This window comes from Emys orbicularis, chromosome 2, assembly GCF_028017835.1.
Source record: "Emys orbicularis isolate rEmyOrb1 chromosome 2, rEmyOrb1.hap1, whole genome shotgun sequence".
In the NCBI taxonomy this organism is placed as follows: Eukaryota; Metazoa; Chordata; order Testudines; family Emydidae; genus Emys; species Emys orbicularis.
Genome location: NC_088684.1, coordinates 76304770 through 76328188, shown reverse-complemented (window position 1 = coordinate 76328188; position 23419 = coordinate 76304770). Strand labels below are relative to the sequence as shown.

General features: G+C 43.6%; 1 protein-coding gene across 1 annotated transcript in view; it reads right to left on the bottom strand.

The window, feature by feature from the left end:
• Positions 1 to 23419, bottom strand: part of CCDC178 (coiled-coil domain containing 178) — a 310284-nt gene that overhangs the window by 223776 nt on the left and 63089 nt on the right. Inside the window, exons 8-10 of the mRNA XM_065399325.1 lie at positions 20640 to 20735; positions 20401 to 20537; positions 10915 to 11098 (exon numbers count right to left, since the gene is read on the bottom strand). Coding sequence (XP_065255397.1) covers positions 10915 to 11098; positions 20401 to 20537; positions 20640 to 20735 — 417 coding nt within the window. The remainder of the gene's footprint in view (positions 1 to 10914; positions 11099 to 20400; positions 20538 to 20639; positions 20736 to 23419) is intronic.

Genomic DNA, 23419 nt, shown 5'->3' with positions numbered 1-23419 from the left:
TATATACAGCACTAGTCTTTTGGTAGACAGTCCTAAAATAACACTGCTCTACAGCCAAAATGCTTCTGAAATAAATGTAGTCAAACTTTACTAATTCTGGCTCACTGAGAACGAAAATGATGCTTAAAATTGTTGATTGGCTCTAGTTTTCAAGATATGCTATTGGGTCAGTATATACGACCCTTGACTTGGGAATGGCGGAGGATAAGTGAGTTATAAAGGGAAGGGATCTCAATTTAAACCAGAAATGACTAAAATACATCTTTGATTGGATCTATGAATAAATCTATGACTGGGTTTGGACAGTACTTGCTTTTTAGGCAAAACAATGAATGATGCAATCTGAAGCTGGTATTGCGTCATACAGGATATGAATTGCATCATGTTATTCCTAGAAGTCATGGATGATGCAATCATAACGAAGCTTACATCACTCTGCTGAACAAATTGCCCTATATCAGCTCTAGAAATCACAGTGTCGTGCTCTCTTATTTGTCAGTGTTTGATTTTGCAAAGGGGCACATTTCTCTTTAGCCAAAGTGAGCAGAGATGCCTCGTACTTGTGTGAACAGTGCAGATAACTTCTGCTATGTTTGTGGTGAAGTGACTTTTGCATCACAAAAGCGCAGTATAACCACTATGGTTAAGAAAGCCTATCACCTTTATTTTGGCTGCAAAATTGGAGATCAGGACAAGAGGTGGGCCCCACACATATGCTGCAACACTTGTGCAACAAATCTTCGCCAGTGGTTGAACAGGAAAAGGAAACCTATGCCTTTTGCAGTGCCAATGATTTGGAGAGAGCCAACAGATCATACCAGCAATTGTTACTTCTGCATGGTGCCTCCACTTGGGAAAGGTGTGTCAAAGAAGAAAAAGTGGACTGTGCATTATCCAAACATTCCATCAGCTATACGCCCAGTACCCCACGGAGAAGGACTGCCGGTTCCTGATGCACCAGAATCATTCTCACTTGAGTCAGACGAGGAAGAGGAAGAGGATGAAACTTCTGGTCCTGAACCATCAATGTCACAGGACCCACATTTTCTCCCATCCTCCTCCTCTGAACCACACCTCATAACACAAGGTGAACTGAATGACCTTGTCAGGGATTTGGAACTACCCAAGAGTAAGGCAGAGCTGTTGGGCTCCAGACTACAGCAGTGAAATCTCCTGGCAGGTGATGTTAGGGTTTCCATGTTCCATGACCGTCAAAAGGATCTTGTCCCATTCTTCTTCATGGAAGGTGATCTTGTAGCCTGCAACAACATCGATGGTGTGATGGCAGCCCTCAACATCGTTCATGATCCAGATGAGTGGAGACTGTTCATTGATTCATCAAAGACGAGTCTTAAAGCTGTTTTACTGCATAATGGCAATGTTTTGCCATCAATTCCAGTTGGTCATGCAGTCCATATGAAAGAAACCTATGACAATATGAAACAACTTTTGAGGTGCATAAACTATGACCAACATCAGTGGCAGCTTTGTGGCGATTTGAAGGTTGTTGCTCTCTTGCTTGGTCTGCAGACTGGATACACAAAGTACTGCTGTTTTCTCTGCGAATGGGATAGTCGTGCAAGAGATTCCCACTACATCAAGAAAGATTGGCCACTCCGACAGTCATTGGAGCCTGGGAGGAAAAGTGTTCAGCATCCACCACTTGTTGAATCAAGGAAGATTTTGTTACCACCCTTACACATCAAGCTGGGTCTGATGAAGAACTATGTCAAGGCCATTGACAAAACACAAGCAGCTTTCAAGTACCTCCGTGGAAAATTTCCAAGGTTAAGTGAAGCTAAGATAAAGGAAGGTGTCTTTGTTGGTCCTCAGATTCGTGAACTTCTTCAAGATGATGCATTTGACCATGCACTGCGTGGCAAGGAAAAGACGGCATGGAAAGCCTTCCAGTTAGTGGCAATACATTTTCTCGGAAACAACAAGGCAGACAACTACAGGTTGTTGGTGGAAAACCTCCTCAAGGCATACAAAAAAGCCTTGGTTGCAACATGTCACTAAAGATACATTTTTTGCACTCTCATCTAGATTTTTTTCCACCAAACTGCGGAGCAGTGAGCGACGAGCACAGCGAGCGATTTCACCAGGACATTGCAACAATGGAGAAATGCTATCAGGGCAAATGGAGCCCATCAATGCTTGCAGACTATTGCTGGACAGTGACAAGAGATGCTCCATTTAATGAATACAAGAGACAAGCCAAGAAGCGCCGAGTGGACACTGAATAGGACTAAACTATGTACAGAATAGTTTTTTGCCTTTTGTTTCATAATAAATTTTATTTATATAACACTTTTGCTGATTTTTAAAGTGTTACATAAACAGGACAGGTGAAATATTATCATGTAAAGCAACCATAAACACATGAAAAGACCTAGGTTTACAATTTATGATTAAAACTCTACTATCTACACAATATACATAGACATAAAATGTAAAAACTTAAATATCTTAGAAACAGTAGCCAATCAGTTGTTTTAATTGTCATATTTGAATTCAGCACATCAAAATACATAATAAATAGCATATTTTATCTCTGAAGCAGACGACTTCTCAAAAATTGTAGACCAGTGTAATTTGTCCTCGGGAGACAATTCCAACACTAAAAATAAAATCATTTCAAAAGCCAGTTAAGATTGCTATGTGACAACAGTATATTTACTTATATAATTTACAAAACTCAAGCACTTAAAAGCAAATAAATGAATAATTAAGGCCATAAAAGATTCTTATTACTTTTTTTCCCCCAGAAGCTCTAGCACCTCTACTGTTTGCAGTATGCTTCAGAAGTTCTGCAAGGAGAAAGCCATCATGCTAGAGAAGTTCCTTTTCTTTGTCCCAGGAAATTCAATCCAGGTTTTAACTGAGTTATAAACTGTTTAAAATTGCCATTTCCCTTTTCTTGCATGCATTCGTTGGGAAAATTTTGGCAGCATCCCAAAACAATAACTGAAAATAAACATTCTGGCTACCACTGCAGCAGCACCACCACCACCACACATTGAACTGCATTAGTCTACACTGCAATTAAAATGCTCTGGGACTCCGTGAAAGGGAAGGTCCCAGGGCTCAGGCTCCAGCCCGAGCCTGAATGTCTATACCACAATTAAACAGCCCCTTTGCCCAAGTCAGCTGGCAGTTTTTAATTGTAGTGTAAACATACCCCTAGGGCAGTGGCTTACAAACTTTTTTTCTGGCGACCCAATTGAAGAAAATTGTTGATGCCCTCGAACCAATGGAGCTGGGGATGAAGGTTTTGGGGTGTAGGAGGGGCTCAGGACTGGGGCAGAGTGTTGGGGTGCGGGGGGAGGGCTGCGGGGTGGGGCCAGGGATGAGGGGTTTGGGATGCAGGAGGGGGCTCTGGGTTTTGGGGGGGCTCAGGGCTGGGGTGCGAGAGGGGGTCAGAGCTCTGGGCTGGGGGTGCAGGCTCTGGGGTGGGGCCAGGGATGAGGGGTTTGGGGTGCAGGAGGGGGCTCTGGGTTTGGGGGGGCTCAGGGCTGGGGCAGGGCATTGGGGAGCAGGAGAGGGTCAGGGCTCTGGCTTGGGGATGCAGGCTCTGGGGTGGGGCAGGGGATGAGGGATTTGGGGTGCAGGAGGGGGCTCTGGGTTTGGGGGGGACTCAGGGCTGGGGCAGGGGATTGGGGTATGGGCTTACCTCAGGCGGCTCCCGGTCAGCGGCGCAGCGGGGGTGTTAAGGCAGGCTTCCTGCCTGTCCTGGCACCGCGGGCTGTGCTGCACCCCGGAAGCAGAAAGCAGTTTGAAAACCACTGCCCTAGGGTTTCAGGCCAGGCTCCCTATTAACCGAACACCCTGAAGTTGGCACATGGTCCCCGCATCCCATCCACCCCTTTGGAGAGCCGCATGGGGCAGAAACTCCCCTACCTCCGCAGGGTAAGAGAGAGAGCCAGACAGGGCTCACCCAACAGCTCAGTAGACATGGCACATAGCGTCAGTGGCCCATCTTCACTTCTGAGAGAACAGATTTCTCCTGCTACCAAATAACTTAGCTAGTCCTGGAGTTCAAGTGGTCAGAGTCTGTGCTACGACACTGGAGGTTCAGTGTTTAAACTATGCTGAAGATGTATCGGGGAGAGTTGTTGCAGGTGGATACAACAGAATTTGTTTTTACCTTTTTCCTTTTAAATTTTTTTTAGAAAATTACATATAAAAATACATTAAAAGAAAGTTCTTTCAGCTGCAAAGTCAAGCACTTGAATATTAGGAAATGCCAGATTTATAATTGCCTATGCAATCTTATTTCTATTCCCTTATGGACATGCAGTAACATACAGTCTTTAATTGTGTGATTTCATACTCTTTTTTCCCCCCACAGGATCCCGCATTATTCAGCATGCAGACTGCACACACACAGCAGAGAAAATTAAGATTGCCTGGGCAACCAAAAAATTGGGATTTCCTAATTTTCAAGTACTTGTCTTTGCAACCTAACTATTTTTGATGTATTTTTTAAAACTTTTTTTAAAGTTATCAAGTATAAATAATACATATTTCATCACAACACAAAAACGTAATTCTGCATCATGCATTAGCGTTTTAAATGAATTATTTTTATCTTGATTTTGGAATCTAATTTTTTATGTTATGATACATTTTTAAAGAGGAAATGTTATTAAATTATATAATTTTTTAGTAAATTAGCTGTAATTGCTTTATCTTGACAATAATGTTGTACATGAAGTTTCAATAGGAAAAGCATATAACTATCATTTCTGGTAATTTTATGGATGTGTGTGGACTTGTATTTGAGGTTGATAAATATGAGTAATAAATGCATACATATCTTGCCCATTTCCTTTTACAAGAGATTAATATGCACATCTTTCCTTATATTTGCTAATAATAATGGCAAATCACAGAACTAAAATATAGTTGTCAACTTTTTTAATATTCTGCATACAGAATTTAAAATATTATATTCATTACTTGATTGTATTTCTAACTTTCACTATACAAAAATTGCACGACTATCAAAAATGTATAAGAAAAAATCATATTTTATGTGTTTGGACAGACAGATAGATACAGCTACAAAGTCTTAATTCATTGGTAGAGTCTCTTTCACTGAACTATTACTTTTTGAGAGTCAGGGTCCATTACAGTCCAATGCAAAAACAAGACCAACAGAGTATGGCTATTAATAATCAGGTTTTGAATGGTGCTATGTATTTCAAAAAATATATAATGCAATAACTTGATTTTTTAAAATATGTTAGCACAACCTAATGCATTAAATGTTTCTTAAGACATGATAGACATATGGACCGAGGGATCCAATTCTCTAGCCCATAAAGATGGCTTTACTCTCATCCCCCAACACAAAACAGACAAACCCAGCAGATCAACCCAATGGAGGATTCCCCTAGCATAATACAAGTGACACTTTGTGTACTGTCTTAAGGCAAAAAGGTCAATTAGTGGTTGGTCACACCTGTGAAAAAGTGCCACGGTTATGGTTTATTTCAGGGACCTTTCTGTTGAACCTGAAACTTTCTGCTGAGCTAATCTGCTTGTACATTTGCCTCCCCTGCTAGGTGTGTGACTACTGGGTGGATGTGATATTGAATGCACCAGAGCCAGTTTTCTTGCTTCCATTACTAAGATCTGGAAGCATACTCCACCTTGCTTTTTGATGTAGAACATAGTTGCAGTATTCTCTGTGAGCACCTACCATATTGCAAAGAAGGTGGAAGGCCTTGAAGGCACACCACACTTACCGGGAGCTCCAATATACTGATATGGAGACTGGACTATCAAGAGCAAGGCATGTACTCTGAGGTCCTGAGAGCGTATACCCCAGCCCAAATAGGAGGCAATGCGATGGTGGTAATAGTAGGGGAGGGAAGAGCAAATTTTGTCTCTGTTCTCCCACTGATGGGTTGCTGGGGAGATACAGTTATCTTTCTTTGTAGATGTTAGGTGTGCCATCAGACACTACCCATTGTTATAAGGGTCTCATTCACAGTTAGGGTGACCAGATGTCCCGATTTTATAGGGACAGTCCCGATTTTTGGGTCTTTTTCTTGTATAGGCTCCTATTACCCCCCACCCCCTGTCCCTATTTTTCACACTTGCTGTCTGGTCACCCTATTCAGTCAAAGCGAAAGATGTGATAAAGGTCTATATGGACATCAGTTTAAGAAAAACTGCATGGTTTTTACTATTATTTTTTTTACTGTAGGTTATCAAGAAATCTCACATCTTTTGGAATATCTCCTCTGGGAGAAACACCTTGGCTTGAAAGCAGTTTAGAACTGCTCAGATAAAAGTGATCCTACATAACCGTTCCAAGAGAGTAGTTATCAGTGGTTCACAGTTATGCTAGAAGGGCATAACAAGTGGGGTCCCTCAGGGATTAGTTTTGGGTCCGGTTCCGTTCAATATCTTCATCAATGATTTAGATAATGGCATAGAGAGTACACTAATAAAGTTTGTGGATGATACCAAGCTGGGAGGTGTTGCAAGTGCTTTGGAGGATAGGATTATAATTCAAAATGATCTGGACAAAGTGGAGAAATGGTCTGAAGTAAATAGGATGAAATGCAATAAGGACAAATGCAAAGTACTCCACTTAGGAAGGATCAATCAGTTGCACACACACAAAATGGGAAATGACTGCCTAGGAAGGAGTACTGTGGAAAGAGGTCTGGGGGGATCATAGTGGACCACAAGCTAACACTGTTGCAAAAAAAGCAAACATCATTCTGGGATGTATTAGCAGGAGTGTTGTAAGCAAAACACAAGAATTAATTCTTCTGCGATACTCTGCGCTGATTAGGCCTCAACTGGAGTATTGTGTCCAGTTCTGGGTGCCACATTTCAGGAAAGATGTGGACAAATTGGAGAAAGTCCAGAGAAGAGCAACAAAAATGATTTAAGGTCTAGAAAACATGACCTATGAGAGAAGATTGAAAAAATTGGGTTTGTTTAGTCTGGAAAAGAGAAGACTGAGAGGGGACATGATAACAGTTTTCAAGTACATAAAAGGTTGTTACAGGGAGGAGGGAGAAAATTGTTCTTCTTAAGCTCTGAAGCAATGGACTTAAATTGCAGCAAGGGAGATTTAGGTTGGACATTAGGAAAAACTTCCTGTCAGGCTGGTTAAGCACTGGAATAAATTGCCTAGGGAGGCTGTGGAATCTCCATCATTGGAGATTTTTCAGAGCAGGTTAGACAAACACTTGTCAGGGATGATCTAGATAATACTTAGTCCTGCCATGAGTGCAGGGGACTGGATTAGATGACCTCTCGAGGTCCCTTCCGGTCCTATGATTCTAGGATATAGATCTTAGAGAAGATTTCTCCCAGTTAATTATCAGTGCCAGAGACTGTAGGAGGTTGCACATGAAGTGAATCACAGAAAACGGATGGTCCAGAGAACTGGCCTGAATTAGGGTACCATATGTCCTGTTTTGGCTGCAACAGTCCCTTTTTAAGCCCTGTCTCGACTTTTTCTCCAAAAGGAGGCATTTGTCCCATTTGCTCTTGCTGACTTGATCAGTTGGCAACAGCAAACACAACAAATACCCACTTTTGTCAAAAAAGTGGGATGCGGTGTGGAGGGGGTGAGCAAGATGCCAGCCCCTTGAAGGGGGGAGGCAGGACTTGGGGGGAGCAGCGTTCCAGCATGTGGGGCCCCCACAGGATTCCAGCGACCGGCAACAAAGGGGGGGGGAGGATGCAGCTTGGGCAAGCGGCTGGGGGTGTCCCGTTTTCTCTTTGGGAAATATGGTCACCTGTAGCGGGGTGATCACCCACTCCGGCCTGGAAAGGGTTAAAGCCAGCCCTGGGAGAGGGCTGGGTCTATGGGAAGCGGCTAGGCTGATGGGGAAGGCAGCCACATCTGGGGCCACGCCCCAATCAGGTTGCAGCTGGCCATATAAAAGGCCAGTGAGAGCCCAGAGCTTAGGAGACTCCCTCTCTAGCTTTTGAGAGGGAAGGACCTAGTTGCCTGGGAGCTGAGCAGGGACCTGAGGTAGGGCAGCGCTGGGGGAAAGGCAAGAGGGACTGGGGAGCTCCAGCCTGACAAACCCCCCCCCCCAGGCTGCAGGGCCTTGTGCGGGGCCTAAACCAGGTACTGGGGTTGCAAAGGGACAGCCTGGGGCTAGGCAGTGGCAGCAGGTCCTACCCCCCCCCCCCTTGCCAATTATGAGTTCCAACTCTTTGTCAAGGGCACAGCTTCCCTTACTAACGACAACCAATTCACAAGGTTCAAATGACATAATTCAGATTTTGCAAAGATTACATTTAATATTAAATACAATAAGCAAGTTTTATAGAGCTTTAACAGCTTTCCTAGAAATATAAGAGTATTGGGGGGTGGGAGAGTGCTATCTGTTGTTTTATCATTTTAAATCAGCTGGGAATAACAGTATTATTGTATAGTTGAGAATATTTGCTTTGTGATAATTTTAAATAACTGCACCTTAGTTAAATTGCCACAAGTAAATAGAGAACAATCAGTCTATTTACTTTTTCCTCAGCGGTATATTGTATATGGTTTTAATTTGTTTAAGTATATTGTTAAATTTGGAAGTTTCATTTAATTACTCAGCTGACAACAGCCGGAATGCCAATAATTTATTGGCAGAGGATCTCCTAGGAAGTAACATTAAATGCAGAAAAGACTATTTAGTCACAAATTTCTTCAGAACAAAACATTAAGCAAAGTACATCCTCACAACTTAGCGCTTCTGCATTCTTTAATATTCTGTACATGCACTATTAAGGACATTATTCATTCCATAAAACGTAAGAATCTTCTCTCATTTCTTAAGAAAGTGGATATTGTCCTAATTCAGGAAATATAATTACACCTCCGTACATGATAAACTGAAACAAAGATTAGACGGGACAAGTACTTGTCGCATCTTACACTAGTCACACGTGGGTAGCTATAATAATGCATGACCAACTTATCCTTAATGGTTAGTTCAGTCACTGCAGTTGAGAAAGGACATTATCTGTTTCTGAGAACTGTCTGGCAATAAATTTAATATCTAGTATGTACACATATATACATATAAAAACAAAACAACAACCACAAGAGTAAGAGTTTTAGCTACATCATAGAGAAAAGAGAGAATCTTAGAAATATTATGGAAGCAGCAGCAGCAAGGTTTGGAACAGTTTGCATATGTATGGCAAGAGTGAGTCAAAATGACACCTAGTTGTGTGCCTGTGTGACAAGGATAGCAATGTTTGTCAATAGTGACAGAAAAAGGGAGGGAAGTAGAAAAAGGTGAGATGAAAACTGAGAAATTCAGCTGTAACTATGTTAAATTTTAATGAACTGTAAAATATCCTGGAGGAGATGGTTACACAATCACATTGAAATACAGGGTTGAATAGAGGAAGACAATTCAGAAGTGGAGACAGAGATTTGGGAGTCATTGGCAGAAAGATGGTACTTGAAACCCTGTTTGGGAAGATCACCTCGAGGAAGGGTGTAGACATAGGTATGGGCCTATGATATCCTCTCTGTGGACCAATCACTAAAAGGGGGATGAGACACAACCTTGCCAGCATGTTTCAATAATATATGCTGAGAGCATAAAGGTTGAAACTCAGGAATCCTGAATTCTGCTCTGAGCTCTGGACAGAAGTGTTTTCTAGTGGTTAGACCCTTCTGCTCCTGTCCCCTCCAGCCTGACATTTTCTGCCCTTGTATCCATCTGTTTCTGTCCACCATGTTCTTTCCCCATTACACCTTTCCCCATTCTGTTCCTGTCCCTTCCCCTCCCAGCATCCTGTCCTGTTCCCCCTCTGTTCCTATCCCCACACCTAGCTTTGTAATCCCGTGACAGTCTGTATTTGTCCCTCCCTCCCATTTTGCTACTCATCTGTCTGCATTCCAGCCAGGCTATATCAATGTCCTTTATGTTGTCTAGGTGCCAGCAGAGCACTGAAAACATAAGAGTCTCACTGCTCTCACTTCTGTGCCAGGTGCCACAGCAACATCCACTCTGCTCGACCCCCCTCCCCTCTGCCCCACCTCTTCCCGCCCCCTCTCCCGAGCGTACCACGTCCCACTCCTCCCCCTCCCTCCCGAAGCCGACCTGCACGCTGTGAAACAGCTATGCGTGGCGGGTGGGACTCGGGAGGCGCTGGGAGAGAAGGGGAGGAGTGATCAGCGGGGCCGCCAGTGGGGGAGAGGGGCAGGGGGCGAGGGAGGGGAGGGGGCAGCTTGGTTCCTGGTGGGTGCTGAGCACATGCTAATTTTTCTCCGTGGGTGCTCCAGAGCAGGAGCACCCTATGATGCCCCATACTAGAGTGCACAGTGAGTTCTGCAGGAGTGGAGTGTGCCCCTTGTTATTCGCACTGAGCTCTTTGGGGGTGGAGCATGCTTGGAGACTTTTACTGTCAGCCTTGAAAAAATGTGCAAATGGCATTTTCAGTGGCTTGTAATTCAGCCAAATGTGGGTGGATTTTCACAGGAACAGCAAAAGGCCAGAGCAACCTCCTTGCAAATGTCAAATCCCTAATCCAAAGGATGGAGGTTCTAGAATTTCTCAGTGAAATCGTTGTATGATTTTAACATTGGCAAAACAATGGAATTTTTCCCTAACCTCATTCCCGGTAACAGATGTACCACCCTTGCTGAAACTTTGCAGAAAACTCCAGACAGAGGCAGCCGCCTGGCATGGAACATTTCAGCCCATAAAGTTAAAGTCTGAAAAGTTATAAGCAACTGAAAAATGGTCTTGAATGAAAAGTGTTAGTCAAACTTTACTATAGGAATTGCTGCCAACTCTGCTTATAATAAGGCCACATCTGAAGAAATTAATTAAATCAGGACTATGTTACAAATAGCATTCTCTTCTATCCAATTTTTCCACATCTTAAAAATAATTTAAATCAAATAATATCATATACAACCTTGTACCGGATTTTTTCTCTAATTATTTTTTCTTCTAATTCTTCCAGTTTTATTTTTCCTTCACCATAAGCCATTTCAATATTATATAGCTCTTTATTCACTTTTCTTATTTGCTCTTCAATTTTACGGGTGTTTTTGCACATAATCTGCAGTTCTGACTGATACGTTATTTTTCTTCTTGAACTGTTAAAATAAAACAAAACCTTAGAATTAGCTTACAAGAGATGCATGCTTGCAAAAGTAGAAAATTAAAAGAAAAAAATCATTGTTGAATAAGTAAAACTAAAACATTTTAAAATTTTACTTACAAACTAAAGTCAGTATTTTATTAACCACTTAGTTGATGCTGGATATACCAGGTACATCTTCCAAATGCATACTTCCATTTTGCTGCAAAATATACTGTACCTTGTATGCCCAGATAGTCTATTGATTTCAGGAAGTCATATATTCATACTACAGATATCCAGAAAACAATAAAATCTACATCTGTAATATAGATAAGCAAAAAACTACATTAAAAGAAAGTTGCATAATAAAGTACTCAAGTCAACAAATGCCAAAGTTAAGGTTGCCCACACAACCTTAACTCAGCTGCTTCATGATAATGGACCAAATCTTGGGCCACACACAGGCTACTTAGCACCACACCATTGACACAAAGCAGTCATACAGCTGATGGATCCACTTCCCTATGGCTTTCCCTCCTTCAGCAATCCTTGGTGACAGAGCCATTAGAGATCACTTATATACAGTGTGCAAGAAAAAACATTAACAAGGAACAAATTTAGTTAAAGTGAACCTGAAAGACTATTAGTTAGACTAAATCAGACCCAGTGGCGTAGACCAGAACCAATCCAATCAAAGGAATACGATGGACATGTCAACATTTTATTTTCCTTTGACTAATGAAATATGGTCTATATTGGTATAACTTAACACTTTTTAGCTGCTTTTAACAGAAAAGTGGGATTAATGAGGAACCTTTCACTGAGCAACCGAAGGCAGCATCAGTTGAACCAAAACGTCAAACCTCTGTCATCTAAGGGTATGTCTACACTACGAAATTAGGTTGATTTTATAGAAGTCGATTTTTAGAAATCAATTTTGTACAGTCGATTGCGTATGTCCACACTAAGCGCATTAATTCGGTGGAGTGCATCCTCACTACCGTGGCTAGCATCAACGTATGGAGCGGTGCACCGTGGGTAGCTATCCCACAGTTCCCGCAGTCTCCGCCGCCCATTGGAATTCTGGGTTAAGCTCCCAATGCCTGATGGGGCAAATACATTGTCAAGGGTGGTTTTGGGTACATGTCGTTAGTCGCCCTTCCCTCCGTGAAAGCAACGGCAGACAATCGTTTCGCGCCAGACACCAGGGCAATTAGAAGAGCATAGCAAGGTGCGCTGCGCATCAGAGAGGCTTTGAAAACCCGTTTCATGACTGGCCAGGCTTCGGTGTGACAGTTGTGTGTGTTTCTCCTTTCTGCAAACCCGCCCCCTTTGTTGATTTTAATTCTCTGTAAGCCAACCACCCTCCCGACTTTGAAATAAGTAACTATTGTTTTGAAACCATGCATTCTTTCTTTATTAATTTTTTTAAAATGAGATAACGGACAAAGTAACACAGGTGGGGTGGGGGAGGAGGGAAGGACAAGGCCACATTGCTTATTGTAGCCACACTACAAATCAAACTGTTTGAATGACAGCCTTCTGTTGTTTGGGCCACCCTCTGCGGTGGAGTGGCTGAGTGCCCAGAGCCTCCCGCCCCGCGTTCTTGGGCATCTGGGTGAGGAGGCTATGGAACATAGGGAGGAGGGAAGGCGGTTATACAGTGGATGCAGCGGGGGTCTGTGCTCTTGTTGGCTTTCCTGCAGCTCCAACAGATGCTTGATCATGTCCGTTTGCTCCCCCAACAGATGCTTCATCATGTCCGTTTGCTCCCCCATTAGCCTCAGCATCGCATCCTGCCTCTGCTCTTCGCGCTCACTTAATTCTTTCCTGGCCTCTGCCACTGAATGCCTCCATGCATTAAGCTGTGCCCTATCAATGCGGGACGACTGCATGAGCTCGGAAATCATGTCATCACGAGTGCATTTTTTTCACCTTCTGATCTGCGATAACCTCAGGGACGGAGATGATAGGGGAAGCGTAGAAACATTCTATGCTCTATGATTCTGGGGGGACTGCATGGTCACCTGTGCTGCTGAGTTCGCCACGCTGACCAAACAGGAAATGAAATTCAAAAGTTCCCGGGGCTTTTCCTGTGTACCTGGCTAGTGCATCGGAGTTCAAAGCGCTGTCCAGAGCGGTCACAATGGAGCATTCTGGGATAGCTCCTGGAGGCCAATATTGTCGATTTGCATCCGCACTACCCCAAATTTGACCCAGCAAAGTCGATTTTAACACTATTCCTCTCGCCAGGGAGGAGTCGATTTTAAGAGCCCTTCAGGTCGACGGAACGGAGTTGGTTTTGTGGATGCATTCATTTTTAAATCTACCTAACACGGCTAAATTCGACCTAACCCTGTAGTGTAGACCAGGCCTAAGAAAGATACTGTATATACCCTATAGAGGAACATACTGTAGCTCTGCATGTTTAAATCTACAAACTTCTGACTCAGCCCAGAAGTGACCATACCCCTAGTACAATTAGAGGCAAGACTGACACTCTCAATAATAGGCTCCATAAATACAGACTTTACTAGAGCTAAAAACAAGAAACAGTAACTTACCTTACAGTAAGTGTGGTTCTTCATGTGTTGTCCATTCATATTCCACTCTTGATGATCATGCGCCCCACAAATTTGAGATCAGAATTTTTGGGCCCATAGTGACTGTTGGAGACATGTATGCACCAAGTCTACTCATGACCTGTAGCAAGGGCATAAAGGGTGGACCAAGCCCAACCACACTCAGTTCCTTCATCAATACAGATTCCAGATGTTATAAAACACCACAGTAGCAGGGAAGGAGGCCGGGCCATGGAATATGTGTGGACAGCACATCTCGAAGAACCACAGTACCTAGCCAGTGGTTCAGTTCCAGAAACTTCTGGTTTTTGTCTTCCTTTGCTCACAGTTCAGGAAAAATCGCTGAGAAGATTATGTGGACATTTTTCACCTTCAACATCCTTTCAAGCTCCCTGAAGTCATTAGTGCCAATATGCACCATCACTAGTGTATTCTTGCCCATCAACATCAAAAGCCTCTCTAATCTTAGAATGATGTCTCATTCTTGGCTCCAGGAAGATAAGCACATTATCCTATTGTCTACCTGCTCCTTGGAGAATATTCTTTCTTCATTCTTTTTAATATAAAATCCACAGCAAGAACTGTCTGTCTTCCTTGGACAGCTGGAGATCTCTTTGTGGGCATGCTTATCTTGCATGTTGGGCTGAACAGCCACACACAGGTATGTTCCATACAGCTTTCTCTTCAATTCGACAAGCTGGAACTTCAGATATATTTTCTGCAGTTTCCATACTAAGAACATGATAACGATTGGATACTTCTAGCTGTATGGAATTCCTCCCGGTTCTCTCCAGTTTGGTGGTCACAGTCTTCCCATCCTCTTTTATTTCCAACAATGTAGAATGCCACCTAGTCCTCTTGCCTCTGGTGGTTAACAACTGCCAAGACTCCTCTCTAGTTCCCACTCTCTCAGGTGCCTTGGTGGCCAGTTCCTTCCTTTCTTGAATCTCTGGGAGTGATGTTTCCTAAATCAGATTGTCTAACAACTCTTCAGCCTCTCTGATGCGCCATAGTGAATGTACTTGTCCTTCCAGACCATAATCTTTTCTTCCAGCAAAGCCACCAGCTCACATTTAATACAGAGGAAATTCCTTCTGGTTTCCAGCAGGAAAGAACATGACAAATCTATTGCAAGTCACAACCACTGTTCCATAACTGGCCATCACAGTATTGAGAGTAGAACTATACCTAGAAAAAAATCCTCTCACTCCATCTGAAACTTGTTTGCCGCTCCTGTTCACCTGGCAACTGACTTAAACACTAAAGCCCAGATCTTTAAAGCTATTTAGGCATTGCTGCACTCAGCATTGCAACACCTAGCTGATTGAGGAGCCTAAGTTTAATTTTCACAAATTATTTAAGCATTTAGGAGCCTAAATCCTTTCAGCTCCTAAGTGCCTAAATCTCTTTTGAAAATGATATATAGGCTCCTAAATCAGATAGGTGTTGCAATGCTGAGCGCAACACCTGCATACCTTTAAAAATCTGGGTCTAAATTTTGCTGCTTAGCTCCATGCCTTGCTGAGAGGGAGGGATTAATCACTCAGACTTCAAACATCAGGCCTGATCAAAGACCCAACTGTATGCTTCAAAGCCAGTAATTCGCACCAGTTTCCACTGACCTTCAATTTACAGCACTTAAACTAAACATTTAAAAATTATTTAATGTAAAGAAGGCTTATTATGCATCAATAAGGTATGAATTCAGACAGCCTTATGAATTTGTCATGAAAATATATCAGCTCAGCCACAAAATCTACTCACCGCTTTCCATGATGTTCTGATAATAGAGAAAAGAAAACTAACGATATTTTAGCAACCCATAAAAAATTACTCATACAAGGGGAGAGTAATAATTTGCAAAACTGCAACATGATCAATAATGCTAAAGTGTTTTAATAGTCTTAAAATACATTTTATTTTTATAAATGCATTAGGAATAATGTTATATATAACAGCATTTAAAGTATATTTGAAATCACTAAGAAAGAGAAGGTTACTCACCTTGTGTAGTAACTGAGGTTCTTCAAGATGTGTGTCCCTGTGGGTGCTCCACTTCAGGTGATTGTGCACCCCTACACCTCTAGTCGGAGAATTTCAATAGCAATACCCAGTTGGGCTGCCCATGAGCTCTCCCAGTCTCGCACCTGTAGCGGTGATTAACTAGTGCTGTGTGGCCAACCCCGCTCAGTTTCTTCTCTACTGCAGAGGATCTTGAGATAACTCTGAAATAGAGGGGAGGACAGTGGGCAGTGGAGCACCCACCGGGACACACATCTTGAAGAACCTCAGTTACTGCACACGGTGAGTAACCTTCTCTTCTTCTTCGAGTGATGTTCCTGTGGGTGCTCCACTTCAGGTGACTGTAGAGAAGTGTCCTTCAGTGGAAAGAAGGGGCTATGGAGTTGGATCTGTGATCGATGATAGGGCCATGAGTCCTAATAAAGTGTCTGATGTCGAGTCTTGCTTGATTGCATAGTGCTGAATGAATGTGTGATCTGATGCCCAAGTGGTTGCTTTACATGTGTCTGTAATAGGCACTGTAACAGGGTTAGCACCCACCTCTCGCAAGCGCCCGCTTTTCTCTGGCTGATATATCTGCAATTACAGTCTTTTTTGGGGTGGCACCTGCCTCTCAGAGGCAGCCCCCTTTGGTTGGTTGGGTGTGAGCCTGCTTTTGGTTTTAGTTCTTATACCGGGGTGGCACGCGCCTCTCATGAGCACTCCCCTCCACCCCGGCTGATGGTTCTCTTGGCAAGTCTTCAGCAACTCATCCCTCCGACCGAGCCGCATACACTTTCCCCCCTTCCGGGATATACAGTCCACGTTCTTATCTTGGCCCTGGTATGGGGCCCTAGCTCTAAGGCTTCTCCCAGAAGCACTGCCTTCTTGAACCACCCAGATGGGGCCCATCTCAGTACCCACAGCTGGTGGTGTTTCAGCAGGCCTCCCTGGGCTCAGTCTTCAACCAGACCAGTGGGGCCCATCTTGGTACCGTCGCTGGCCTGGCCAGGTTCTGTGCTCAGTCCCCCTGCCCGCATTGACCTTCCACTGGTCCTGCTGCTCTTCCCGCCAGCCAGGCACCCGGTCTTCAGCAGCCTTCCCAGGGCTTCAGTCCTGTCTGTGGTGAGCTCTCCACAGTGAGCTGTCCGCGGTACTGCTGCTCTTTCAGCCAGACAGTCACCCGGTCTTCACTCCTTGAGCTCCATACAGCAACTGAACTTCTCTGCTCTGCTGCTTGTCTTATATAGGGCCCTTCTGGCCCCAGACTGGCTGCTCCATCAGCCCCTCTGATTGGCTGCTCCTCTGCAGCCACTCTAGGCTGTCTGGAGGACTTCTCTCTGCTCTATTCTGGGGCATGGTGTTGCAGGGCCATGTGGCCTCCAGCAGGGGGCCTCCGGACCTAGTCCACCCTGCCACAGGCACATTATTAAGGAAGGATACTGATGTGGAGAGCGACCTGTTGTGGGGGGTTACAGTTCATGCTGGCAGTAGCAGAGATGAATGCACTCTGAAATCCATTTTCAAAGTCTTTGCTTAGATATAGCTTCTCCTTTAGATCTCTCTGTAGTCAAGATAAATAGTTTTGGTGCCTTCCTGAACGGTTTAGTCCATTCGAGATAAATGACTAGTGCCCTTCTGACATCTAGAATATGGAGTGCCGCTTCTTGCCTGTTCTTATGGGTTTTAGGGAAGAATGTGGGAAGATGGATGGGTTGGTTGAGGTGGAACAAAGAGGGTATTTTAGGTAGAAATTTAGGATGTGGTCTTAGAGTGATCTTGTTCTTGAAAAAGATCATGTATGGGAGGGTATGCCATGCGGGCCCCAAGTTCTCCTATGTGTCTTGCGGATGTGCTGGCAACAAGGAAGGCTACTTTCATTGGAAGGTGTAATAGTGAACATGTAGCCCAGGTTTCAAACATAAGTCTGGTAAGAGAATGAAGTATTAAATTAAGATCCCATGGATGCATTGGGACTCTGAGTTCAGAATAGAGGCTCCAGACACCTCGTAAGAATTGTTTTGTAAATGGATGGGTAAAGACTGAAAACCCATCCACTTTATGGTGGAAGGTTGTGATAGCTGCAAGGTGTACTCTGAGTGAGCTCAGTAAAAGACCCGATTGTAGGAAATGGTCTACTTCCTGTCTCAGAAGGTGCTTGTGAGAGGGGTCCCTGAAGAAGGACGGGGAGGGAGGGTAGGTGGGGGGAATGGAGGTGAACTGCATGGAATAACCGGTGGTGACAATTTCCAGCACCCATTTGTCGAAAGCAATAATTTGCCATGCTGGGTAGAATGGTGTCAAATGACCTGTAAAGGGATGGCTGTTAGAAAGTGATTTCAGCAACTGGAATTGGGGGAGGTCTCTTGGGACTTCAACCAAACCCTCAAATTTGATGTTCTGATCCACACAGTCGCGATGTAGAAGTTTGAGATTCGAGTGGCCTATGTCAGTTTTCGCCTCCATCTCTGGGTATCATACTGCCTCTGTGACTGTATGTAAGGTGCTGGTCTTGAGAACTGTGATGGATAATATCTGCCTTGTTTTTGTTTCTGTGCAGGTGTGTACATGTCTAAAGACCAAAGAGTCGCTCTAGAGTCTTTCAATGTATGCAGGGACTTGGTCTTACCTGCAAATAATTTTGGACCTTCAAAGGGGAGGCATGTCGCATCACTATGGCAGTTGTGATGGATCTTGCACCGCCCGTGTCTGCTGAGTCTAAGGATGCCTGCAGAGCTATTCTTGCCAGGAGATGACTGACCTAAATTGCTCCCTTTTGTCTTCAGGAATGAAGTTAATACATTCAGAAAGTTTGGAGTAATTTGTGAGAGAGTCTATTTCGCCATCAAAGCTTCATAGTTGGCTATTCTGAACTGCAATGTCACTGACAAATAGGCCTTATCACCAAAAAGATCCAATCTTTTCCTTTCTTTATCATACAGGGTGGTCCTCGAACGGTGTTGTCTGCCCCATTCATTGACCGTCTTTATCACCAATGAGTTTGGCTGGGGGTGTGAAAATAGAAATTCTAGACCCTTTGATGGGATGTAATACTTCTTATCGTCCCTTTTACAAATTGGGAGGATTATTGTGGGGGTCTGCCAGATGGTGTTGGCGGGATCCATGAATGCCTCATTGATGGGAAAGGCAATTCTGGAGGAGGCTGATGTGTGTAATATGTCCAACAACTTGTGTTGGGACTCAGCAACTTCTTCCAGAGGGATTTGGAGAGTGTCTGCGATTCATTTAAACAGCTCCTGAAATTGTTTAAAATCATCTCCTGTTGTAGGTGGCGGAGGCTTGATGGTCTTGTCTGGAGAGGAGGAGGTGTTAGTTGCAGGAGTGACCTCCTGCTCTACAGCCTCCTCTATTTCCTCAAAAAGTCTCCTCGGGGAACTCACGGGATCCCATCTCTGACACTGATGGGGAACATCTCTGTCTTTCCCTTGAGGTGCTCGGAGGCTTGGAATAATGTTGCCTATATACCATCCATAGGTCCCAATATGGTAGGAATGGCATTGGTGGTGGCATCCATGGATGTCCACACCACTTCTGGGTGCCAGCCCTGCAACAATGTCCTGGCTGTTTTTGTAGATCTGGTCTGATGATTCCCTAGATGGGTGAAGAGTGGTGTGAAGAATAAACATCTTCTTCCTCATTGTCCTCCTCCTCACTAGAAAAAGGAGAGGCAGATATGTTTGTTGGCATGTGTAATAGTGCTGAATGTGCCGATGCTATATCACTACCGAGAAGAGGTGATTCCGGTGCTGCACAAACTACTAAGTCCTTATGTCGGAGAAACTGATGCATTCCAAGAGATCCCAGTACTGAAAATGGCATTGGCGGTAATTGTTGTGGTACCAGAATTGTTGCGGTGCCGGGAGGATTGGTGCCGAGGATGTCTGTACCGAACGAGGTAAAGTAGACTTAGGTACCGCTGTCTCAGCATTATGCACCAGAGAGCCAGAAGATGGCGCTGTAAGCTGAGGTGCTGTGGAGGTGCTTGGTACCAAGTGTTTAGCTGCCTCAGTCAGTGCTGTGGTAGAAGGGGTAGTCTCGTCTCTGCTATCCTTCTGTGCGCCTGCCTGCTTAGGTTATTGGGCTTTAGCGATAATGGAAGATCCTGATGACTCGTAGGTACTTAGCTGCAGCATGGTCAATATTGAGGATGTGGAAAGAGTTGGAGAACTTATTTTTCGAGGCTCCCTTTGGGGGAGAAGTGGTAGCTCTCTTCTTCACCCTTTTTCTGGGAGAGAGCTACCACTTCTCCTACAAAGGGAGCCTCAAAAAGAAGTGTTCTCTGACTCCTCCTTCACCCTTTTTCTGGGAGACAGGTCCCTCCCGTGCAGTCGCTGACCTTCTGCATATTCACAGAAGAAAGTTTTAAAGTATAATTGGGAATGAAGGTGCTTTTAATCTAGAGATAATATAAGAATATTTATATTTTTTGTTTTTCAAATTGCCAAACTCTAGAACCCATGTGTGTGACTGTTGTTTGTTTGTTTGTTTGTTTGTGTGGGAGGGCGTGGGCGTGAGAATAGGATTACAGAACACCAACAATTTAAGTACAAGATTTCAACCTGATGTGATGTAAAATTATTGAAATATTAATTCAGAAAGACTTAAAATGGAAACAATTGACCGATGCTCATTTAAAATGCTGCTTCTTATTTTTCTCCAGATCTTTGACTTTTCTGTTTATATTGCAGGTATTTTACAGAGTTTGAATTACCTTTCTCTGGATTTTTGCAAATATTCTTCATTTTCTCTCTCAAGTTCTTTATTTTCACGTTCCAATTCATCCACTGCTTGAAGGGTATTGAGGAACGTTTGTTTCATAGTCAAATGTTCAGATTCCCAGCTAGTTTTCTAAGAAACATTAAGACAGAGTAGGTTTGAAGATCATTTAAAGCTAACACAATGTACAAAGACTTTCACTTATAATTCATGAAAACAATAAAAAAAACTTACTAAATCTTCCATCACTTTAATCACTTCAGAACAAGCATCTAATAAACTTTTGTTCTCATTTTCTTGAGCCAATGTTTTATTGTTTAAATCCTCTACCTGGAAAACATATGTAAAAGTTAATAAAAAACAATATTTGCAACAAGAGAACTACACAAAAATTAAATACCAAAAATGGAAAAAGAACAGTTAGTTACTTTACAGTAACTGCAGTTCCTTGACATGTGTTGTACACATCAATTTAATTCTTGGGGCACATACAGTTCATGCATGCAAGATCAGATTCTTTTGGTCAGCATTATCCACTGGGGTCGTGTCTGCACCGTAGGTGTCCTCACAGTTCCTTCACCAATACAGAATCCAGAGTAGGATTCCACAATAGCAGGGAAAGAGGCACCATTATAAAATCCTTTTGGACAACACATCTCAAAGAGCCACAGTTAATGTAACATAAGTAGCCACTTTTTCTTCTTTAAGTGATTGGGCATGTCAGATGGTGTGCTGACAGGCCCCAAAAGAAAACCTCTTTCATTTACTTTTATAAAAGTCACTAAAATTGTAGCTTTCCTATTTCGGAGCAGAATGTTTTTAAATTTCAGCTGAACATCATCTTTTGGTGGATGTCAGACATTCAGCAACCAGGCTGGCAAACGTAACAATGAATCTGTCTGTTGTTCTGTGAGACTATGTCAGGCAGAGCAGGCAAAATGACAAGGGGCTGCATTGAGAAGTTCACCATATCCAAATACCAGAACTGCCTGGCCAATGCCAGAGTTATCATGATCATTGACCTAACATCTTGCCTCAGTTTCCTCAGGACCCTTGTATCATGGGAATTTGGGGAGAAGGCATACATCAATCCCAGTGTCCAGGGAATGAGAACGGCATCTGCAGAGATTGGACTGAATCCCCCTCTGGAGCAGAACACTTAGTTTTTGTTCTGACCTGTGGCAAATAGGTCTATTGATTGGTATCTCCACTTGCAAAAGATGGCTGTGCAATACTGGCTCTTTGGTCAATCACTCATAGCTTTCTGAGAACTGATTGTTCAGGTGATCTGCTAGTAACTTCTGAATGCTTTGAAGATAGTAGGCCAGCAACATGATCTGGTAATGAATACACCAAGGCCAGAGCTAAATGGCCTCTTGACAGAGTGAAGGTGACCTCGTTCCTCCCTGTCTGTTGATATACTGCATAGCTGTGGTGTTTCTATCAGTACCTGGCTTGTGGATCCCAAGAGTAAAGACAGAAATGTTTTACATGCCAAATAGACTTCTCAGAGTTCCAGGACATTTATATGCAGACAACCTTGACGAGGGGACCACTTGTCCTCAGTCTGAAAGTGACCTAAATGATCCACCCATAAGTGGAGGCATCTGTCACCAGCTTCTTGGCTGACAGAAATACAGAGAAGGGTACTCCATTGCACACCTGAAGAGGGTCTTTCCACCAGTTTAAATGAGAAGAGGCCTTCTGGTGGGACAGTGGCCACCATGTCCACATGGTGCCTGCTGGGTAGGTACTTTGATTTCAACCACCCTTGTATGGAGCACAGATGAATACTGGCAAACTGCATCACATACAGGTGCATGAGGCCATGTGTCCCATAAATCTGAAACATAGCCTTACTCATGTGTTTGGGTGGAGTTGAAGTTGGTTGATAAGGTTCACTATAGTTTGGAATCTCTCTTATGGAAAATAAACTCTCATTGATCTGGAATTTAACAGCTCCTATGAACTTCATGCTTTGACTCAGAGCAAGTGTGAATTTTTCTCTGACTCTGAGGACCACGTGTGGCAAAGAGCTTTAAGTCACTTGAATCAAGTTGATGACCTGCTGAAGTGATCTTCCTCCAATGAGCCAGTCGTCGAGATATGGGTAGACCTGTCTCCTTAAATGAGTCACAATGACTTCTAATCACTTGGTGAATACCCTTGGTGCTATGGAAAAACCAAAAGGCAGGACCTTATAATGATAGTGAAAGGGTTCTGCTAGGAATCTGAGGTATTTCCTATGGGCAGGATGAACGGATATGTGAAAATAGGCTTCTTGAAGGTAGAGAGACGCACTTTAGTCTTGGAATAGGCAAGGAAGGTAGGGAATGGGAAGGGACTAAAATTGGATAGACTACCCGTTGCTGTCAAGGCTTCCCAAAACTAAAAAATGTTAAAGGCAAGGGATCTTTGAGAGGTTCTGTCAAGCTTTCAACACCAGAATCAAACCTGCTGCCTGGAGGAAGATGCAGATTGGGCAACAGTGGAGGAAGAGACAGTGGGTCATCAGCTACAGAGCCTCAGCTTTCTGTCTCAGCACCGCTGAGGTCTTGTGAAGCTGATAATAGGACTGGGCAGAGGGATGCTGCCTGATGAAAGCCTTTCTGCCTTCTTGGGGCTGGAACGCAGAGGCCCACAGAATGAAGAATCACCCTGGAATCCTCAAAAGGAAATGTCCTCAATTGTGGTTTGGATCTCCCTGAAGCCAGGAAGATCTCATTACCACAGATGTGGATGTAGTAGAAGCCACTGTGCTGGGCATGTCCAGCACAACTGGAAGGGAAACGTGGGCTCATAAGTTGTCCCTCAGTCATTATGGTTTTTAGTTCCTCTCAATGCTCCTGTGGTAGGTTGACCCAATTCAGATATCATGGTAGTTCGCCACATACATTTGGATGCTGTCAGATGAGTAGACTGTGTATCAAAATAAAATGAGTTTCTTCAGGTATTTTTTCCTGGAGGTAGATTTGGGAGGCCCCTGCTTCTTCAACCGCTCTTGGACAGCAACT